Source organism: Aspergillus uvarum, assembly GCF_003184745.1.
Source record: "Aspergillus uvarum CBS 121591 unplaced genomic scaffold BO82scaffold_56, whole genome shotgun sequence".
Lineage (NCBI taxonomy): Eukaryota > Fungi > Ascomycota > Eurotiomycetes > Eurotiales > Aspergillaceae > Aspergillus > Aspergillus uvarum.
In genome coordinates this window covers 1-19,178 of record NW_020291353.1, presented here as the reverse complement: position 1 = coordinate 19,178, position 19,178 = coordinate 1, and the positions used below count along the sequence as shown (strand labels likewise).

Sequence of the window (19,178 nt, the reverse complement as noted above, 5' to 3'; positions counted from 1 at the left end):
CATTCCTCTTCATTCCCATGGATTGGCTGGTTGGTTGCTTTGGTTATTCGTTGTGTCTTCTCTGAGAACCGATCTCACCTACTCTTTCCCCCAATGCGGTCTCTACCTGTCAACCGACTGCCGACTTCACTGTTTCAGTCTCTTCCCCATCATCGTCGCGCGGACTTGATGGGGCCAGTTGGTTGAGGTTCCCTTATCAATCATTATTTACCCCTCGGCCGTGGCATGACAACAATCACTTAAGAGTTGTCCCTTACCGCCCACGCCCTACTCAAAACCCGCCGCCATTTTAGCATCATGATGCGATCAAAGGACCCTCGAGTCCGCCAGAGGATAAATCAAATCTCCCATAACCTTGAATCCGCCAACGAGACAGCCCAGGAGGGCCTCTACACCTTCTCCCACAACTATATCCTGCCGTGTTTCACGGCCATCGGCAACTGCGTCTACAGCTGCACCGCACCCTGTCTTCCGACCCGGGAGGACCAGCTGCGTCGGCGCCGCCGCGGCCGCGCGGAAGCGAACTTTGACTTCTACGACGACTGGGACAACGAGGATTCGAATGCCGGACTGCTGGGATGGGGCACCGACGAACTCGACCGCCTGCTGGCGGGCAGTGGGTTGGCCCGTGGCGGTGCCGAACAGCCTCGCCGGCAGAGACGGATGAGCTACGGGGCGCGGCGTGTGCGCCGGAAGAGCACGGCTCTGGCCCAAGATGAACGCAATGACCCGACCGTCATCCCCAGCTCCTCGTTCCTGGGATTCCTTGAGCGGTTCCCCTGGCGCTTCGGGGCGCGCGGACTGAAATACCGTCCCTCGGCGGCGGATCTGCAGGAACATCCGGCGGGGGAACTGCGGAGGCACGTCTACGAGGATGAGCCACTCATGGAGGCAGCCGAGAATTACGACGCTCAGCCGTCGGGGAGCAAAGGTCGGTATCGGAGTTCGACCCAGTCCTCGCGGGAGACCACGAACTCGCTGAGTTCGCGTGGGGATTTGATTCCCAGCGACGATGAAGAGGATGCTGTGCCGTTGGATGATGAATTTGCCATGGCGCTGGGCAGCCGTCGAGGGACGGGATTGGACTCGATCGACATGATCGGGGATAAACCGGCGAGTATGCGGTCCGCGTCCGGAACGTTTAGTCTGGGGACCACCGGTTCGTCAAAGGCCTCCAAGAAGAAGCAGAAAAAACAGCGGAGCAGCCGGCTTCGTTCCCCGCAGGAGTCATACGTAGATATTCCCCGTGACGATAGCACGCCTTCATTGGCCGATCTCAAGAAGGAGGAGGAGCAAGCAGCGTACGAAGAAGAATCGGAGATTGCACGGAAACGGCTGGCCGCACAGCAGTTGGCATCAAACCGCGGTCTTGATCATCAGGTTAGTAGTTGGCAGTTGCTGCCTTCCCGGCCTTCAGAACGATGCTCTAACTCCATCTCACCAGCTTTCTCCATCGGCGAATCATGGCACGTCATCAGACGTTACCCACCAAGACACTCACCAGTCACCACCTGGGTCAGCAGCAGAAGACCCTCCTATACGAAGTCTCAATGGTCGTTCGGAATCATGGCCATTATCAATAACATCTGAAGACAATTCACAAACAGAACCATTCCCGCCTTTCCCTACAACACCCGACACCCACGACTTGATGCTTGCATCACCAAATAGCGGCTCCCATGGCCAGAACAATGACCATGATTCAGCCTGAGCCAATAACACTAAACACCATTGAACATAAATGCTTCAAGGTTGTGCGACTCCCAATGCAAGTTAAAGGGCACTCTGTCGCCCATCATGGTTTGCGGGTCAAACCTTGAGCGCTGGGTTAATAATGCTTTGCCACATACGCAGTTACTGCAAGATTATATCTACCTATCTAGTATTAGTGGAATATGTAATATGAAATGACTTACGAGAGCAGTCGCGCCTTTCCTTTGAGGACTAGCTGCAAGTGCAGTGCGGCATATCAATCATGTTGTTCTGGTAAAACAATACTGCTCGAAACCCCCAACTCGATGTTATTTACCATCTTTCACGTGAATGCACAACCAACACGTAACATCACAGATAATATCTACCTTCCATGGCCCCCGCACCGCTTCCCATAGCCAACCCCTCCGATGACACGAATGAATCCGCGCGTTTCTGCATCTGCTCCGCGCCGGCGCCGGGGGTATCCTCGAACAACCACGGCGGATTCGCCAGCGACAAGATTTCCTGGTCAAAAATGGCCCACGAGTAGTCCCCGGCCTCGGACTCCGGCGGGACGCCGTCATGCAAAGTGACCTCCGGCGGTGTGTGCATCGCCTGCAGATTGGATTCGAGGCGCTCCGCCAGGACGTTGTGGATGCTGGGAATAGGCGGATGGCCGGGTTTCAGCTTGGCGATGTGTTTCTCGATAAGGTAGCGGTCTGGTCCATTATCCACGGATTGTGGAGATGAGTTACTTATTGAAACGGGTTCTCGAGTTTGGTTTTCAGGGTGAATCCATGATCAATAAGATTGGATTGGAGAGTCTGTTACTGATGAAAACGTACCGTCTGGGTGGGACATACCGTCCTCGATTCCGCGGAGAAGTAGCATGGCCGCGAAGGTGATCATCTATGTGTGATGCTTCTTGTTCAGAGACTGTCTTGCGGTGTTTGAGGTTTCTGGAGGTAACGTACGATCAAGTCCCAATTCGACCAGATGCTCGAGTCATCCAACCGCAGCCGCACTACCGCGCGAGCGGACACCAGCAACTCGTGTCTCTCGGCCGGGGCGATGTCCGCTGCAGAGCCGAGATCGAAGCCCCGCGCCGGGTGGTAGATCGATAGCACGTACAGCTTGTGCAGGTGGTATTGGAGGAGGATGAGGATGCCTTGGCGGTTGGAGGGGGTTCGCTCTGCGGATTTGATAAGCGATCTGTAAGTTGATTGCATCGTTTTGGGTTTTGTCTGGGAATGTTTCTTGGATGATAAGGAATAAGAGGTGGGGTTGGGATGGTAATATTGGGGATGTTCACTCACGCGATGCCCCGTTATATCTGATCAGCCAATCGTCCAACTTCCTCGCCCAGAGGCGGATGACCCGAGCGTCTTCGTCTGTGAAGGGTGTTCGGATTGATGGTGAACTCTCGGGTTCCCTTACGCTGCTCATGAAGGACCAGATCGTGGGAAGGCCCCGGCCGACGAAGTGGCTGAGGCCTTGGTGCATCATCTGCGTGAGACCGCGGAAGGCATGCTCTTCATCCTCGTTGTCGCTGCTGGGGAAGGGGTTGAGTGCTGGGGTGGGAGGGTGTTCCGGGAGTAACGGGCAGCACATGTGCATGGACGCGTGCTCGATGTCGATAACCTGGAGGCCGGAGAAGAGGCCGCTCCAGTCCTGACTTGTGCCGGTTTCTGCGGCGGTGGGAAGGGTGTGGTCGAGGAAGAGACGGTAGGCCAGGGCGATCCAGTGTCCGGTGACGGGGACGTAGGCTTCGGAGCCGAGGCTGGCCATGATGAGTCCGAGGATGTTCTTGTAAGCGATGGGCTCTGTTGGGGCGCTGTTGTCGGGAAATATCGTGGGTGGGAGGACGAGCTCGGCGATGGCGCAGCATTGAGCCACAAAGTATCCCTTGGCAAACTCGCTGAGGTCTCTCGACGGCCCATGCAAGGCAGATATGTAGAGGATGGATGCTAGGAGAAGGGGAGATGGCGATGCGAATGCGCTTTGGTCTTTGAGGAAGTGGAGGAGCGGCAGGTTCTCGACGAAGCTGAGTGGGTGTCAATCGGCTCAACCCTGAACACAGAGAGGCACTGATGGCGGCGAACTGCTCACGTACGAGTTCCAGAGGTGTCTGACGATAGGACGGGTCCAGATCGCGTCCTCCTGAGGTGGCTGCGTGATGCTCTTCAGATGTTTAACAGCGTTCCATAGGCGAGGACACCCAGTTCCCTCGTCACCACCTAAGCCCTCACCGATCAGCGGCATCGGGCCTTCGCTTTTGTTTATACCTATTGATCTTTCGATACGATCTAACCGGCTGAGGACCGACGGCATCTCGTGGTTGGGATCCATCGGTGTCTGTGGTAAAGCCCCCAAGTCTCGAGCTGCAGCTGCAGCCTAAGCATTGTAAGCAGGAATCAATATCTACCGGCAGATCCAAAGTCAAACAGCCTCACATTTGATCTAGGTTTGAAGATGCAGGTGGTATTGGTGTGACGACATCGACGACATGGCGGCTTGCCATCAGCCACGCATTTCATCTCGTAGGCAGTCAGCAATGTTGATGTATGTCTCATTTATGGATATTTATGGATGCGTAAACCAGTAACCGACCTTCAGTCTGCGGCAGTTGACTGTTAGAGTGCATTAGTTCACCACTTTGGCTCGAACTTGAAAGGCTTAGGCGTATGCAACTTGCCGCATGCTTTAGTCGGTTTAGGCCCGTGGGCAATGGCGCCGGTCTTTTTCATCCTGATCTGTCTCGTGTTACTTGCTGCTTCGCATGCCCTTTTCAGCCCTTGAGAATGAAAGTGAGGAACTGTAGTCTTATATTGTAGATAATGCTTCGACAGGATGAATGAGAACAAGCAAGTGTCGCGCGACACTAAGAAACTAAGAACAAGTAGTCCGCCACCACGTGAGCCGGGCCTAATCGATATGACTCGACATTATCATTCATCCTGATAAGTAGATACCACCTGTCTATATACGAGGATTCATGTACTACGCCCGTGACCTTCGCCAGTGACCAATTTGTGGACAATCCACACATAAAAAGTGGACCTGGCTAAGCTACGCCTGTTCTCACGTTTTTAGTCCGCCTTGCGTAGGCTTCAAGGAAGTCAAGGAGGGTCTGAAAAACGGAAATAAGAAGTGTACCATGAGGCCTAGAGAGACTCGTCAGCCTCAGATTCACATTCTTGTTGATCTTGCGCGTGCTCCTATAGGAGGACCAACCATCTGCCAACATAGTGTTTCGAGTGGAGATGGGGTAGGTTGTTCTTGAAATGCGCGTTTGCAAAGCAGTCGGGGAAAGTGACAACAGAACCAAGACAGCCCAGCGAAGAGTGAGAAGGGTATTATGCCGACAGAATCCTATATACATGATCTTTTGAAGAGGGCAAACGTCATAAAAATACATTGAAAATATGGTACACATGGCGAACAATGAAACGCCATGATGAAAGTCATCAGGTCAGAGGTGTAGGGAAGTCATGTTTGGCGCAGTCTCAAGGACTTGGTATCTGCAGGTTTAAGCAGATGCAGCGGCATCTTGGGCATCTTCGAGCCCTCCCTCCGCTACAGTCATGGAAAGTTTTCGCATGTCCCAGCCATCGGACTCTATCCAATCTTTCTTCTCGCCTAGCAGGCAGACAGATCGCTGGGAGCCATCGATCAGGAAGGACTGTGCTGCCTCGTTGACATCCTTTGCGGTGACATCAAGGACCTGTTCTCTCCAGCGCTGGTCCATTTCGTGGGTCACGCCGCTCATGAAGTACCTTGCACCTTCCTCGTCGACGCTCATTGGGGCGTCGAGGCCTTGGAAGATACCTAGCTTAGCTTCGTTGAGCTCTCGCTCCGACCAAGCGCGGTCTCTGGCGAAAATTCCGCTGTTTTGGAACACCTTCAGGGTGTTGGTAGGGTTGGGATCCCGGTAACTGGTAAAGGCAAACATTCCCTTGACTGGGCCATTGCTGGCTCCTGCACCGTAGGCACCCCCCTTTTCACGAATCTCCGGATGGAGGTAGTTATGTGTAAGGAGTTGAGAAAGAACGCTAAGCTTGGCGCTAGAGGAGTGCACGAATGGGACGGTGTGCATGGCTAATCCAGAATAGTACACCTTGTATGGCATGTCGAAGAACGTTTTGATCAACTTGGAATCCCGCACTGGGGATTCAAAAGCCGCTGTGGGCGAGCGAACCTGTGGCAAACCCGCGAACCACTTCTGCAACACAGATTCATTCTGGCCTGCGCTCTCTGGCTCGCAAACAATGCGGACACGAAGACCGGAAGACCTAGAGATGGCGAAAGCTTGGATTGTGCGGAGCTTCTCGATCAACTCTGCCAAACGCTCGGGCGATGTTTCCGCGTCCCGCAAGAGGTTGGCTGTTGCCTGCAGTTGTGCGAGACCGGACTGCTGCTCTTGTACCCAGAAACTGCGCGAGAGGTTTGCCGCAGCCGCATTCAGAGCGAAACGGTGACCGGTGCCTGCAACGGCATCGAGGGCACCATTAGTTGTCATCCGAAGCAACTCTTGAATCATCGCGGGTGCACTGGGACTTGTGAAGTCGGTTTCGGTCACAAGGGTGGTCAGTATCTTCAACATGTCGGGGATGTTCTTGTCCAGAGCAGATCCGGAGAATTGAAGACCTTCATTGAATTTCCCAAGCTCCGTTGGGGAAGCTGTGTGAAACGTGGAGGTGGAGATACCTCCAGTCTTCAATTTGATCAAATCTTCCCATTGCTCCATCGACCGATTCGCGGTACCAAGACGCATGATACAGTCGTTGAAAAGTGGCATCAGCAACCGAAGGTCATCAGGAAGGCCATCGAATGTGTTCAAAGCCTGGAAATAGGTCAACCCATTGGTAGGGGCTTCCCGCCAAAGAAGATCCACGCCGTCAAGCTTGGACTCCCGAACGGGCTTGCGCTCCTTCTCGCGCGAGATGTCAGACACACGAAGGGAGGGTAAACAGCTCAGATCAGCGTTCTGTGCCTTTTCTTGAACCTCTAGCAGCTGAAGCTCCTCCGCCTTCAACTGAGCAATAGCCTTCTCCATAGACCCATGCTGTTCAGCGAGTTGACTGAGCTTTGTCTCCTTCCGCACTAATTCTTGGTCGTCAAGCTCCTTGTTGAACGTAGGTGTGCCAACCATCGTGAATGTCAGACAGTTATTATTCATAAGGTACTTCTGCATCAACGACTCCAGGTAGCCGCCCTGCGCATATCTGCTCTTGAACTCATCAATCACTTCATTCCAAGCTAGCTCTTTCATGGGATTGGATCCATTGAACCAAGAGGAAATCGTCTTCTCCATGACACCAATGCCGAAGTTTGACGTTTTGTGCCTGAGAGCAAGTTCAAGCTGATGAAGGATACCTTGGACCTTCTCATCACTGAATCCGGCAGCGAACGATTCCTCAAAGACAGTCTGGATAGCAGTCTTGATCTGAGAAGCCGATTCTCCACTAACACCAGTTACACCGACGGAAAACACCGGCACACGGCCGGACGTATCGAGTCCTGTGTTGGGACTAAAGGAAGAGCCAAGGCCACTTTCAATCAAAGCCCGATACATAGGTGAGCCATAACCATCCAGGAGCAGAGAGGACACAATCCCAGCCGAGAAAGCCTCCACAACATCAGTCGAATCTCCCATGTACCACGATGTTGACGTCTTGTGCTGCTTGTCTTCACCAGCGAATGTGTCAATGGGGCCTGGGACAGTCACACTCTTAGGACCCTGGCTAAGGTCAATAGGTTGTTTGATAGACGTATCCGCTTCGCCCTTTTGAAATCCATCCAAGACCTTGCCGATTTGCTCGAGATGGTCAGTCAAAGGCATATCACCATATGTGAAGATTTTAGCATTGCTGGGGTGATAGTTGCGCTTGGAGAAGTCGACTAGTTGCTTGTGCGTCAGATCGGTGATGTACTGAGGATCACCACCCGAGTTGTTCAGTGCCGGGATAATGCTCTCTTTATATTTAATATAATAGAGGTAGTTTGCGTCCGAAATCTGTCCCTTCATCTCGTTGTACACAACGCCCTTGAAGAGGATGTCCTCGGGGTTGTGAGTTGTCTGACCCTCGATAGCACGGGGGTCCTCTGGCCCCAACCGCCAACCCTCCTGCCTGAAATCCTCCTCCTTAAGCAGAGGGTGGAAGGTGGCGTCCAGGTACACTGAGAGCAGGTTCCGGAAGTCCTGCTGGTTCGTGGTAGCGAAAGGATATGTGGTGTGATCGGCGGAGGTAAAGGCATTCATGAAGTTCGACAGTGAGCGGGGAAGCATCTTGAAGAAAGGGTCGCGGATAGGATATCTGAAATATGAAATATGTAAGCCATCGTTCTAATGCTCACACGGGTCTAAGGCACTTACTTCTCGCTACCACAGAGCGTGGTATGCTCCAGGATATGGGGAACACCAGTAGCATCCGGTGGATTGGTCTTGAAGCCAATTCCAAACACATTGTTCTTGTCTTCCCTGGCCACATGGAGGTAGTCCGCGTCGGTCTTATCGTGCGTTAACCGGACGGCCGTCAGGTGTAACTCCGGTACATGCTTCTTTTCTTGAACGGTGAAGCCGTGGACCTTGTCCCCGATTCCGGGAAAGTTGTCTAGATTTGTCACAGCTGAAGCAGACCTTCTGATCTGACCCCAGCGAAGCAAAGTGTTTCCAGAACCCAGCAGACGTCCGTTGGCGGACTTCGGTAAAGCAGGCATGAGGCCTCTGCTCGCCCCAAGAGTTGAACGCAACATGATGGCTCGTTCTAGAAACTGCAATTCACGCTCAGCGTTTCTATCACTGATTACGGCACGACTGACGTACTCTAGCGAGTCCGCGGCAGCTTCTTTGCGTACCGAAGGTTGTCGGGGGCCGTGGACCGGACAGACCGGGCAGCTCGGAGATGAGTGCGAAGATCTGGGATGCGCAAGTATGAACGAATGTACTCTGCTAGACCGAGTTTTGCAGACCAAGGGATTGGAACAAATGAATGCCCCAGAGAAGTGGAAAAGGGGATAGAAATACAGAAAGAGAAAGATAGGAAAGAAATGGAAAAGTGGTTGGAGTGTTTGAAAGTAGCTCCGTCGGCGCGACTCAATTGCTTAGAAAGACAGGCGGGCAGAAAGCGACGGACGGTGCCAAGAGAAGTTTTCGAAAGAGGCTAGTGCAGTTCAAGTGCGCATCCCCCCCTCTTACGACTATTCCATCCAATCTTCCCCGGCAAGTTCCTCGAAGAGTGACCCCGTTCGTCTGTCGACTCTCCTCGCAGTCGACACTCTCGCTCAATACCTTTTCGTTTCGTTTCGTTCCGCCTCAAAGGCACAGGCACACGCACGCCTTCGCTGTCGGATCCCGACGCCTCCCGCAAGTGAGCTCCCGGTTGGCTTTGCAGGACTTGAATTCTAGTCTAGTCAACCTTCGTGGGTTCCCGTTACCTCCGACTTCTGCAATTATAGGAAGAGGCCACCGAGGTTCTCCACTAGACTCGCCGGGTGGATACGAGTTGCCTTCAATCACAACACCTCCTACCGATTATTGTTCGCTTTGCCGCCACGAAGAGTTTCCCTTATTGTCCTGTCCTCGCGGCTATCGAAGGAAGTGACGCATTCGTCCCTGCCATCTTCCGTCGAACCATTCCAACCTCGCAATTTTCACCGCTGAGGATTGGCCACGCGACCACCCTCAACAGCATCACAACCGCATAACTTGTCCAATATCCTTACGACAAACAGCGAACCATGTCGTCCGCGGCCATGTCCAAGAAAAAGCAGGGGAAGAAGGTTGCAGATCCGAATGAGACCTCGAAGCTGCTGGCCGCCAAAATCTCGCAGCTGGAGCAAGATGCTGCGGGAGAGAAGGATCAAGAGGCCGAGATTGGTGCGTGCACCCACTGATTTCTATGCCTGATGCATCGAACACGCCATTGAATCTGGTGGGCAAAACGTGAATGAATCTGGTTGCTGATACTTCCACAGAGCGCGAAGTCAAGAAAGCCACGAGAGATCTCAATCAACTCCTCAACAATATCGAATCCCCGATGACGCGGCTCGAGACTGTGCACAAGAAATACACCGAACTTCTGGCTGACATGAAGAAGCTGGATCGCGATTATGCCAAAAGCAAGAAGCGGGCCGACCAACTCCAAAAGGACCAGGACAAGGGCAAATCGGAATTGAACAAGACCGTCACCATGAAAGACAAACTCGAGAAGCTGTGCAGAGAGCTCACAAAGGAAAATAAAAAAGTGAAGGTGGGTAGCTACAACTCGCCAGCATCGCATTTCCGAGTCGCACAATGCAGAACCAGGGCTAAGGGAAACCGTGCACGCAATAGGACGAAAACAAGAAGCTCGAAGAAACCGAGAAGAAAGCACGGCTGATCGTCAACGAACGCCTCGACTCGCTTCTGTACGATATTCAAGACGTCATGGCTGCCAAAGGGAATCCCCGCAATGAGAAAGTGGATATCGATTTGGATGAAGCGTGAGTTGTTCTTTCCCAGCCTGTCTATCGAGCTGTATGTTAAGCTCTCTTCATATCCCAGTCTGCGCGCGAAGATCAAGACGATCGGCGAGAAGTTCGAAATGCGTGAACTACACTACAAGGCATTGCTACGTAGTAAGGACGCAGAGATACAATGTCTTACCGCCAAATATGAGGAACAGCGGCGAGCAGCGGAGAATGAAGCCGCCCGCTGTCGGGCATTGAGTTCCCAGGTGTCAACATTCTCGCATACCGAGGCGGAGTTGCGCAGCCAGCTCAACATCTACGTCGAAAAGTTCAAACAGGTATGGCTTGATGCTTGATGGCTGTTCCAGCCAAGCCTCTATTTTGACCGCTGGTAGTAATAATATGGCAGGTGGAGGATACGCTGAACAACAGCAACGAGCTCTTCCTTACGTTTCGCAAAGAGATGGAAGAGATGTCCAAGAAAACTAAACGGTTAGAAAAGGAAAATCTCACTCTCACGCGCAAGCACGATCAGACGAATCGCAATATACTGGAGATGGCCGAGGAGCGCACAAGAAACCATGAGGAGCTGGAAAAATGGCGGAAGAAAAGCCACCACCTCGAAGCGCTCTGCCGACGAATGCAAGCCCAAGGGCGGGGGCAAGGTCTTGCGGCGGATCTGGAAGGCGATGATGAGGGTACGGAGAGCGAGTACGACGAGGATTACGAAGACGAAGAAGACGATGAGGGAATTAGCGATGACGATTACGAACTGGAAAGTCGGGACGGCGACCTGAACGGAGACCGCAATGTTGCTCAGCAGCCCGAGAAGCCTGTGTTCGGACCCCCTCCGCCACCTAATCTACTGGAAGCGCGAGCCAACGGAAACAAGGCGATGATCAACGGATGTCACTAATACCTTTTTTTCCGCGCAGAAGTTGTTTTCGAATATGGTCTTTTGGGCTTGTTCTTGATATCAAATGGCAAAGGGATTTCCTGGCGGCACTAACGCCACTGCCGTCAGTCTGAGGGTGGGCCATGGGGCTGATGAGCTGAAAATGATACACTCCCTAAGCGCTATGAGTTGACCCAAACAACGTCAATGCTGGCCTCTTCATCTAGGATGCCATCGCTGCTCGATGCAACACTTGTAGTCGCACCAGGTGTTGCAAAGAGAATCGGTGCTAAGGCTCCTCAACCACAAACCCGTTAAGGCCTTTAAATTGCAGTACGCACTGTCGGAGCCATGGGCCCTTTGCGAGTTGCAATCCTTTGACGTTTTGTTCATTTTTATTTCTGTTCGTGTACTTGTACATGCTAGATCACCAGCATCCGGACGTACTTATTACGTTACCATGAGAAAATACCACACAAAGTCATGTCATGCCAACTACTACAGAGATTCCCATCCAAAACCTCATAGCCTACTGGCTGGACCTTGTATGTAGGAGCTCCCCCTCTTCAGCATATCGACAGCTTGCTGGACCATCTCCTTGACAATCTCAGCTGCCGGCTCGATACTCGCAACATTAGCAGCCACATCACCCATCAGGAAAGGTAAATCGACATCCTTATCGTTCTTGAGGTCATACTCCATGGGGACAATGCCCTGGGCCGTCAAGCGAGCAATCTCCTCCGGCCGCCTCTCCCAGTCCTTCACGTACTCGTTCGGCAACACCCGCAGCGGCCGCCCCGACACGACGAGGGTGCGCATGGTATCCCCATAGGTGGCGCCCACCACGGCCTCCTTATGCAGCCGACTGGCCCCGCTCTCCTCGGACGCCACGAAGCGCGTCCCGACCCAAACGCCCGCGGCCCCCAGCATCAACGCCGCCGCCAGACTGCGGCCATCGTTCACGCCGCCCGCCGCGACGACCAGGGGGGGCAGGCCCGTCAGCCGACTCCGGTACCGCTGCGCGACATCCACAACGGCTGGGATGAGTACCGAGAAGGGGATGTCGCCCGTATGCCCGCCGCCCTCGCCGCCCTGCGCGCACACGATGTCCACCCCCAGCCGCAGCGCCTTTTCGGCGTGCTTGGGCGCCCCGACCATGTTCATGACCAGGATGCCCGCGTCGTGCAGCCGCATGATGACGTGCGCCGGTGGCACGCCTACCGCCGACACGAACAGCTTCGCCCCCTGCGCGATCACCACGTCGATCAGCTCGTCCAGTTGCCCGTGCGTATAGTCGTGGTTCGTCGCGCGCGCCCCGCCGCCCACCTGCGGCAGCGCCAGGTCCACCCCGAACGGGAGCGAGGGGTCCCGTAGCAGGGACTTGAGTTCCGTTAGGATCTCCGAGAGCTGCGAGGGCGTGTAGCCCAGTCCTCCGACGGTGCCCAGTCCGCCCGCGTTGGAGACGGCGGCGGCCAGCGGCGCGCTGGAGGCCCGCGCCATCCCTGCTAGGAGGATGGGGTGTTGGATTTTGAGGAGGGTGCAGAGCGGGGTTTGGAGGGACATGATTGCTGTTTTGTTGGTTTCCTGGGTGGGAATTGGATGTGGTTGGTCGGTAGTAGCTGGGCTTTTGTTTGGTGGTGGTGGTATAGTAGTAGCACTCGCTGCTTGCTGGTCGTGTAACGTGAGATCTAGGAGATTGCCAGTAAATAATGACGAGGTGACACTTAAGATCGAGATGGATTATAGAAGCATTGATGCATTGCTCATGGCCCATGCCAATATTTAAGTGCCCCGGGTTTAATCGGTGAGGTGAGAGTTCCCCAGAACCCTCTGATCGACGCTGTGCCTGAACAAATGCGGGGAAGCCCCCGACCGGACCGAGGCACCATCCATCACAAGTTCGCTGCTCGGCATATTTGGTGTTCTTATGCTCTGCTCTTATGCTCTTATGCTATCATCTCGCATGTTGCCTTTCTGCTGGACTACACCTTACTGGCTGTAATAGGCTCGGTAGTTGCATGATGCAGCTAGTCCCGATCTAGGCAAGAGGAGATGTCTGACCCAAGTTATACAATCAAAATAATCCATACTTGTTGACAGTGAAATGCGAATTTTGAGAAACACCAGTCAATCAAAAGACAACAGTCTGCGCGCAGCGCATCGTGCTCATGAATCCATTCTTACAAAATGAAAAGACACAAAACAATCGACAGTACAACGAGACTTGATTCCAATGTCGTGCTCCTTCCCGCCATCGCCGTCTGTGTTGCTTGAAGCACGGCCTGATTCTTCGTCGCGGTGCCCACCAAGACGATCACATTCTTCTCCGAGCTACTCAGGTACAATAAGTCAATGATCCGCGTTTTCCTAGGCCTCGAGGTGGCTTCAGGATGCAGCACTTACCCTGTATCCCCGGTGCCTCCATTCTCGCTCAACTTCTGAGAGAAGGCAGTCGCACCGGCCGGGATGGTGGTTGTCGTGGTCGGTCGATGAACAGGCCCGGGAGGAGGCTGATACCCTACCGCCTCTAATGGTGCTGTCGCAAGCGAGGCTGGCAGGCTTCTGCGCAGGAGGTTTGATGATGAATCGTGCAGGAAAATTCCCGGATAAGCTGAGATGAGAGCGCTGGCGAAGAGGCTGATAGCCATGAAGTTGCGCAATAGATAAGTGATTAGAAGCGAGACCCTCATCTTCGGGGCAGGTAGTGATGACAGGTTTGATTCGAGTTAACGCGATGTCAAGGATAAGGAGCAGCGGGTCAACTACCATCGGTGAGTGATCAATAGCCCGCGACGCGAAGGAGGGGCATCGAATGTCTATATGTAGGCGATTGGATTCCAGCTTTGGACGATCAAGCATGCGAAGTATGTTATGTCTGAGATGGCATGGCAAGAGCTCGGTACTTTATTACTTGGTTGACTATGGGTCGGTCATGTAGAGCTCCTTCCTGGATACCACAGAAAGGTGGCCTGGAATGGGAGCATGGTTCAAAGATCATTTCAAGCCCCCTACCCAGGCCAGAACTACCATGGCCAACAAGGTATAGATCTCATCATGATGTCGGCCTACAGGCGTGAACGAAGTGTTGAGGGGTGCGAACATGCCAGGTTAAGCCGGGAATGCTCTCAAGGCACGCCCTATCTTCACGCCAATGCGTGATATCTGTGGCCATTTGACACAAACATAAAGTTAGGTGTGGGCATAAAATGATCTTTTTATGACTGCTCCGTAGATTTCAGCGAAGTGTAACATGACTACCCTGACTGCTTCATCGATCGATTGTAACATGCATCGAAGTATTCAAGTGGCTGGAAGCATATTGAGGGCTGTTTCAACAAGACGTCTGTGGATGAAGATTTTGAACTAAGCGAAGAGTATTTTCATGGGTACTTAATGCAACCTAAGAGCAATTGCTACCAGATGCAGTATAGTTGGTTGTCAGTAGCAAAGCAACAGGTTGTAACTACTAACATACTCATAGTATGTACTTGGTTTCTCTGCCGAGTGTGATGGGGACCAACCCCAAAGCGGGACTGTAATTACCGAACGCCAAAAGACGCGTGGTTCGCGTTGGCCGACGGACAGACCCGAATACAATCAATACACCGCAGCTGCCTCCGTCCGCTGCGTCAAACAACTCCCCAACTCGCCTTTGCAGCTGCTATCTTTGCAGCTTCTATGCGTCACACATACAGGCTTCGAAATGACGCCCAACACTTCAGAGAACCAGTTTCTTCGCGCTCCAAGGTTCGCTTGTCCGCGTATTACATTAGCGATCGACGACATCACTGACACCTTGTCCGGATAGCGATCAGGACTTCAAGCCCGTCTATCGTGAACCCTCCTACTATAACCCTCTAGATACATTCCGACTGCCCAGTGGACAAGACCGACACTACCAGCAACAATATGGCGACATGTATTTCTTGCGACTGGCCAAGTTGAAGCCTGCCGTCGAAGAAATTGCCGCGGAGGCGTGGGAAGGATTCAGCGTCAGTACAGCAATACCCTTGCTCATGGTTGAGCAAATCTCTGATACTGGGATTTGCCCAACCGACCCAGCCTGAGAGCAAGCTGCTAACTGCGCTTTCGCTCACAGATTGCGGGAGAAAATGCACGTCGTGTGGAAAGAGTCCTCGATGTACGACAGGGAGAGCTCTGCTGGGTTGCAGGAACGATCTACATGGATATGCCACTGAAGCCTAACATTTTGGATGATTTGACCAAAGAGGTAAGAAATATCCAATCTCAAACCATATGCGCGTGTGTCCTTCTACTGACTTCCCATCGAAAGAACTACACGCTCGCTCCGCCTCCTCGACCGACGTATCAAGACCCCTCCCACCCCGAATTGACACAAATCATGCTGGAAGATGAATCCGGACGACTGCGTCTGACGGGCAACTCGCTCAATTCTACACAGCTTGCGACCGGCGCTATTATTGCGGTCCTGGGAACGGAGAATGCCAATGGCGATTTCGAGGTCATTGACATCAAGGTGCCGGATTTGCCTCGACAGCCTCGTCGCTGGGAGAGGGATGAGGTGGATTCTACACAGAAAGAGTCTAGCAAGGGCAAAATCGCATTCGTTAGCGGTCTCAGCATCACAGGCACATCGAGTGATACTCTCGCATTAGAACTCTTGACAGACTATCTCCTGGGCTATGCAGGAACCTCTTCGACGGAGCAGGGCGACAACCCACCACCGAACCCCTCTGCGATCACGAGACTGGTCATTGCTGGAAACTCAATCGGTACCAATATGACTACTGATGCTAGTGCCGAAGATGCAGCCGCTGCGAAAAAGAGAGCGGGCACCAAGAAGTACGGATACGACGCTTCCGCATACAACGCATCGCCAATCACGCAGCTAGACTCCTTCCTGGCAGAGATTTTACCCAGCATACCTGTCACTCTGATGCCCGGTGATACGGATCCCGCCAATTTCTCTCTCCCACAGCAAGGCATCCACCGTGCCATGTTCCCAAGGGCCAGAGCATATTGCGCTCCGCCACCTGCTGGAGATGAGAAGCAGGAACCCGGCTGGTTTGACAGTGTGACGAATCCATGGGAAGGCGATGTTGAAGGGTGGCGTCTGTGGGGCAGCAGCGGTCAAAATGTGGATGACGTCCTTCGTTATCTGAATTTCTCAGATCGTGACGGAAACGCCGCCTCTACGGATGGTGATGTTGAGGCACGGGTACGGATAATGGAGGCCATGTTGCGTTGGAGGTGTGGAGTGCCAACCGCGCCTGACACTATATGTAAGCTCAACTTATCGTTGACGTGTCGCAAGATCGAGCTAACCTGATCGCAACAGGGTCGTATCCTTTCCAAACGGATGATCCTTTTGTCATCGAAACCTGCCCCCATATCTTCTTTGCCGGCAACCAACCGCGTTTCAAGACTGCGGTTATTGAGGGCGATATGCCACTCAAATTAAATGGCGCAGACACAGAAATGACAGGCACCGAGGACAATGCTTCCGAGCCGCGGGTTCGTCTTCTATCGATCCCCAAATTTAGAGAGACTGGCGAGCTAGTCTTGGTTGATGTCGAGACACTAGAAGTTGAAGTGGTCAAGTTTGGAGCGTTCGCCGGTCAACAAGAAAAACAATGATATGCTCCGACTTCCACTGCAGAAAAAGGGAAAAAACTATAGATATCATGAATACCCTAATGTACTTTTTTATACCACGAACCCTGGACCCTGGCGCATACGCTCCAACGATTGTATAGTTTCCTGAGACAGCCGGCCCGATGCCAAGACCTGCACGGAAAAGCTACGGTTCGTCGCCCAAATTGAGGATTTTTGACTGCATACAACCCAACCATCAATCTACACGGGGGGACTCCGCGGCTCTGATACGATTGATCACTCGCCTGCAACAGATACCTAGTATAAACCAATAGATTAGGCGATTGGCAAAGATGTTACTCAACGAAAAGACTGGTAAGCAACCGGGAAACATTCCGCCGATATGCTGGCCCAAGCCAAGGCTCCTAAAACCCGGATCTATATAGCCATTTCCACCTCCAAGGTGCTGCTTGTACCGTACTCCAAGTGGCATGTCCCCAGATATCATGATTGGATGAAGGATGAGGTAAGATAGATTGTGTCATATACCTCCGTTACGCCTCCCCCGTACTTGTTCTGGTTCTCTCCATCAATGGAACCCCCAAATCATGGCAAGCATGTACAACTAATGCCAGGGACCAATGCCAGGAAATCCAAGAAGCCACGGCTTCTGAACCCCTCTCCCTAGAGGAGGAGTACTCCATGCAACAAAGCTGGCGCCAGGACCCGGACAAACTGACCCTCATCGTCTGCCAACCTACAACAACAACGAGCTCCTCCGAGTCCGGAGGAGGCGAGGTCCAACTCGACGACCAACTCGACGACGACCCCAGCCGCATGGTGGGGGACATCAACCTCTTCCTCCGCGTCGACGACGGCGAAGAAGGGGAGTCCGACCCGCAACTCGTCGGGGAGATCGAGCTCATGATCGCCGAGAAGCGCAACCAACGGCGGGGATTCGGCAAGGCCGCGCTCCACACCTTCCTCCGGTTCATCGTGGACCACGAGGCCGAGATCCTGGAGGAGTTTGTGGCGGGCGATGCCGCCGCGTCGCAGGCCCTGACGGGTGCCGGGTTGCAACAGCGGCCGTGGAGGTTCGCGTGCCTGAGCGTGAAGATCGGACAGGCCAATGAGCGGAGTCTGGCGCTGTTTGAGGGCGCCGGGTTCCAGAAGGTCACACCGGAGCCGAACTATTTTGGGGAGTTTGAGTTGCGGCGGTTGCGGGAGAGTTTGGAGCGCGCGGCAGTGGATGAGAGTCTTGATGGGGCTGGGGTTCGGGGGTATGCTGAGTTGGCGTATACGAGGGTTCAGTAAGGGCTACCGGTCATCTATCATTGATTGGGCTTAGGGGGGAAAGAGCGGGCTGCTGCTTCGATGTTAATCTACGGTCATACCCCCCAGATCCGCAACGTCACATCTACAATCTGCACAGCTTCCTGCAGTGAGCCGGTGTTGCTATGCCAGACCAAACGACTGGTGAGTGACGACTGTATGCTGTGCGATCATCGTCCATCCGCCCCATCAACCAAAGCAATATTAATAACGATTGCCAACGATCACGGGAGTCTTTTCAGTCTTTTTTCCTCTTTCTTTTCTTTCTTTTTGTCTTTATCAAACGCCGTAAGGATCTAAAAAGAGCTCCGACGAGTGCCGGATACTGGCAACAGAAATGCAGTCATGTTTAGGAGTTCTACGACCGGCACGAGCTCGATATGCCAATTCATCACTGGAATAGCAGTTGCCGGCCAGGCGGGAGACAACTCGGTCCCCGCCGTGTACCTCACCCAAACAGAAGCTATTCCATGCAAGACGGAAACCCCATCAATCTTTCAATTATCAATCGACACAAGAATTCCATTCCTGTTGCTTCGAAAAGAGGTGATATAAAATTTCCATGCGCCGTTTGCGTCCGTTTTCACATCCGAGCTCCACTTCTTCACCTTACTCTTGGCATGTCGAGGATCGTTTCCGACGAGAGGCGTTGCGTTGCGCGGTAAAGGGGGGCTAGGTAGTTTATTTACAAAGCCTTCTTCTTGTCACCGTTGGTGACATCGACAACCTTGAGAGCTGTTTGGTGGGAGGAGGGAAGGCCATTGACGTCAGCGGATGATGTCCCGAGGCAGGATGGTGGGTGGTCATCCCAGATTGGCGGGGAAGGGGGAAGGGGGAAGGTAGAATTCTTATCGAGAAGGTGAAGACGCACCAGGGGGAAGGCTCTGCTTGAGCTTGTCGGCCTTGTCGGAGTCCTTCAGGACAAGGGTGTAGACGTAGCGGGAGCAGCGGACCTTGAACTTGATCTGCTGGGTGTTGCGGTTGCGCTTGATGCGGGCAGCTGTAGGTCATGAAACGACGAGAGGGGGGATGGCATTAGCCTCAATGACATGACATCAGAGTATATATTGTTATCAGGAGTTGGGTTGGGACCATCATATTGGTGCTGGTCCCAAGGTGACTCTCCGCGGATGATCCCCCCGCCTTAGGTTGGAACCCCAAGCTTCCAGATCCGAGACCGGTCCAGGTGTGCCATCATTCATTTTCGGGGGATTGGGAGGGAGGGGGA

General features: G+C 53.3%; 9 protein-coding genes across 9 annotated transcripts; 4 read left to right on the top strand and 5 right to left on the bottom strand.

The window, feature by feature from the left end:
• The first annotated feature begins 40 nt into the window (after window positions 1–40).
• Window positions 41–2,183, top strand: BO82DRAFT_357298 (uncharacterized protein). The gene is made up of 2 exons (XM_025635982.1): window positions 41–1,380; window positions 1,445–2,183. Exons 1-2 carry the CDS (start codon window positions 298–300, stop codon window positions 1,709–1,711), a joined length of 1,350 nt encoding a protein of 449 aa, XP_025488577.1. The 5' UTR covers window positions 41–297; the 3' UTR covers window positions 1,712–2,183.
• On the bottom strand, window positions 1,917–4,539 carry BO82DRAFT_155880 (Zn(II)2Cys6 transcription factor). Its single transcript, XM_025630203.1, has 8 exons — window positions 4,391–4,539; window positions 4,306–4,325; window positions 4,149–4,232; window positions 3,809–4,089; window positions 3,012–3,739; window positions 2,670–2,887; window positions 2,541–2,604; window positions 1,917–2,414 (listed from the first exon to the last, which is right to left on the bottom strand). Exons 1-8 carry the CDS (start codon window positions 4,440–4,442, stop codon window positions 2,065–2,067), a joined length of 1,797 nt encoding a protein of 598 aa, XP_025488576.1. The 5' UTR covers window positions 4,443–4,539; the 3' UTR covers window positions 1,917–2,064.
• Window positions 4,540–5,224: 685 nt separating this feature from the next.
• On the bottom strand, window positions 5,225–8,451 carry cym1 (pitrilysin family metalloprotease cym1; the record flags this gene model as incomplete). Its single annotated transcript, XM_025639476.1, has 2 exons — window positions 5,225–8,012; window positions 8,072–8,451. The coding sequence occupies 2 exons, from the start codon at window positions 8,449–8,451 to the stop codon at window positions 5,225–5,227; spliced, it is 3,168 nt and encodes a 1,055-aa protein (XP_025488575.1).
• Window positions 8,452–8,939: 488 nt separating this feature from the next.
• Window positions 8,940–11,532, top strand: BO82DRAFT_357295 (taxilin). The gene is made up of 5 exons (XM_025635981.1): window positions 8,940–9,574; window positions 9,673–9,947; window positions 10,031–10,179; window positions 10,241–10,484; window positions 10,556–11,532. The coding sequence occupies exons 1-5, from the start codon at window positions 9,436–9,438 to the stop codon at window positions 11,060–11,062; spliced, it is 1,314 nt and encodes a 437-aa protein (XP_025488574.1). The 5' UTR covers window positions 8,940–9,435; the 3' UTR covers window positions 11,063–11,532.
• BO82DRAFT_357294 (NAD(P)H-dependent flavin oxidoreductase) lies at window positions 11,303–12,837 on the bottom strand. Its single transcript, XM_025635980.1, has one exon. The coding sequence runs from the start codon at window positions 12,602–12,604 to the stop codon at window positions 11,564–11,566; it is 1,041 nt and encodes a 346-aa protein (XP_025488573.1). The 5' UTR covers window positions 12,605–12,837; the 3' UTR covers window positions 11,303–11,563.
• Window positions 12,838–13,166: 329 nt separating this feature from the next.
• BO82DRAFT_434991 (uncharacterized protein) lies at window positions 13,167–13,689 on the bottom strand (the record flags this gene model as incomplete). Its single annotated transcript, XM_025640994.1, has 2 exons — window positions 13,167–13,372; window positions 13,445–13,689. The coding sequence occupies 2 exons, from the start codon at window positions 13,687–13,689 to the stop codon at window positions 13,222–13,224; spliced, it is 396 nt and encodes a 131-aa protein (XP_025488572.1). The 3' UTR covers window positions 13,167–13,221.
• A 973-nt stretch (window positions 13,690–14,662) lies between these two features.
• BO82DRAFT_317317 (DNA-directed DNA polymerase delta subunit POL31) lies at window positions 14,663–16,738 on the top strand. The gene is made up of 5 exons (XM_025632605.1): window positions 14,663–14,788; window positions 14,850–15,033; window positions 15,141–15,272; window positions 15,336–16,305; window positions 16,362–16,738. The coding sequence occupies exons 1-5, from the start codon at window positions 14,745–14,747 to the stop codon at window positions 16,658–16,660; spliced, it is 1,629 nt and encodes a 542-aa protein (XP_025488571.1). The 5' UTR covers window positions 14,663–14,744; the 3' UTR covers window positions 16,661–16,738.
• A 134-nt stretch (window positions 16,739–16,872) lies between these two features.
• Window positions 16,873–18,131, top strand: BO82DRAFT_155815 (uncharacterized protein). The gene is made up of 3 exons (XM_025630202.1): window positions 16,873–16,993; window positions 17,065–17,144; window positions 17,267–18,131. The coding sequence occupies exons 1-3, from the start codon at window positions 16,972–16,974 to the stop codon at window positions 17,930–17,932; spliced, it is 768 nt and encodes a 255-aa protein (XP_025488570.1). The 5' UTR covers window positions 16,873–16,971; the 3' UTR covers window positions 17,933–18,131.
• A 504-nt stretch (window positions 18,132–18,635) lies between these two features.
• BO82DRAFT_405223 (60S ribosomal protein eL38) lies at window positions 18,636–19,006 on the bottom strand (the record flags this gene model as incomplete). Its single annotated transcript, XM_025639475.1, has 3 exons — window positions 18,636–18,685; window positions 18,822–18,950; window positions 19,000–19,006. The coding sequence occupies 3 exons, from the start codon at window positions 19,004–19,006 to the stop codon at window positions 18,636–18,638; spliced, it is 186 nt and encodes a 61-aa protein (XP_025488569.1).
• Window positions 19,007–19,178: the final 172 nt, after the last annotated feature.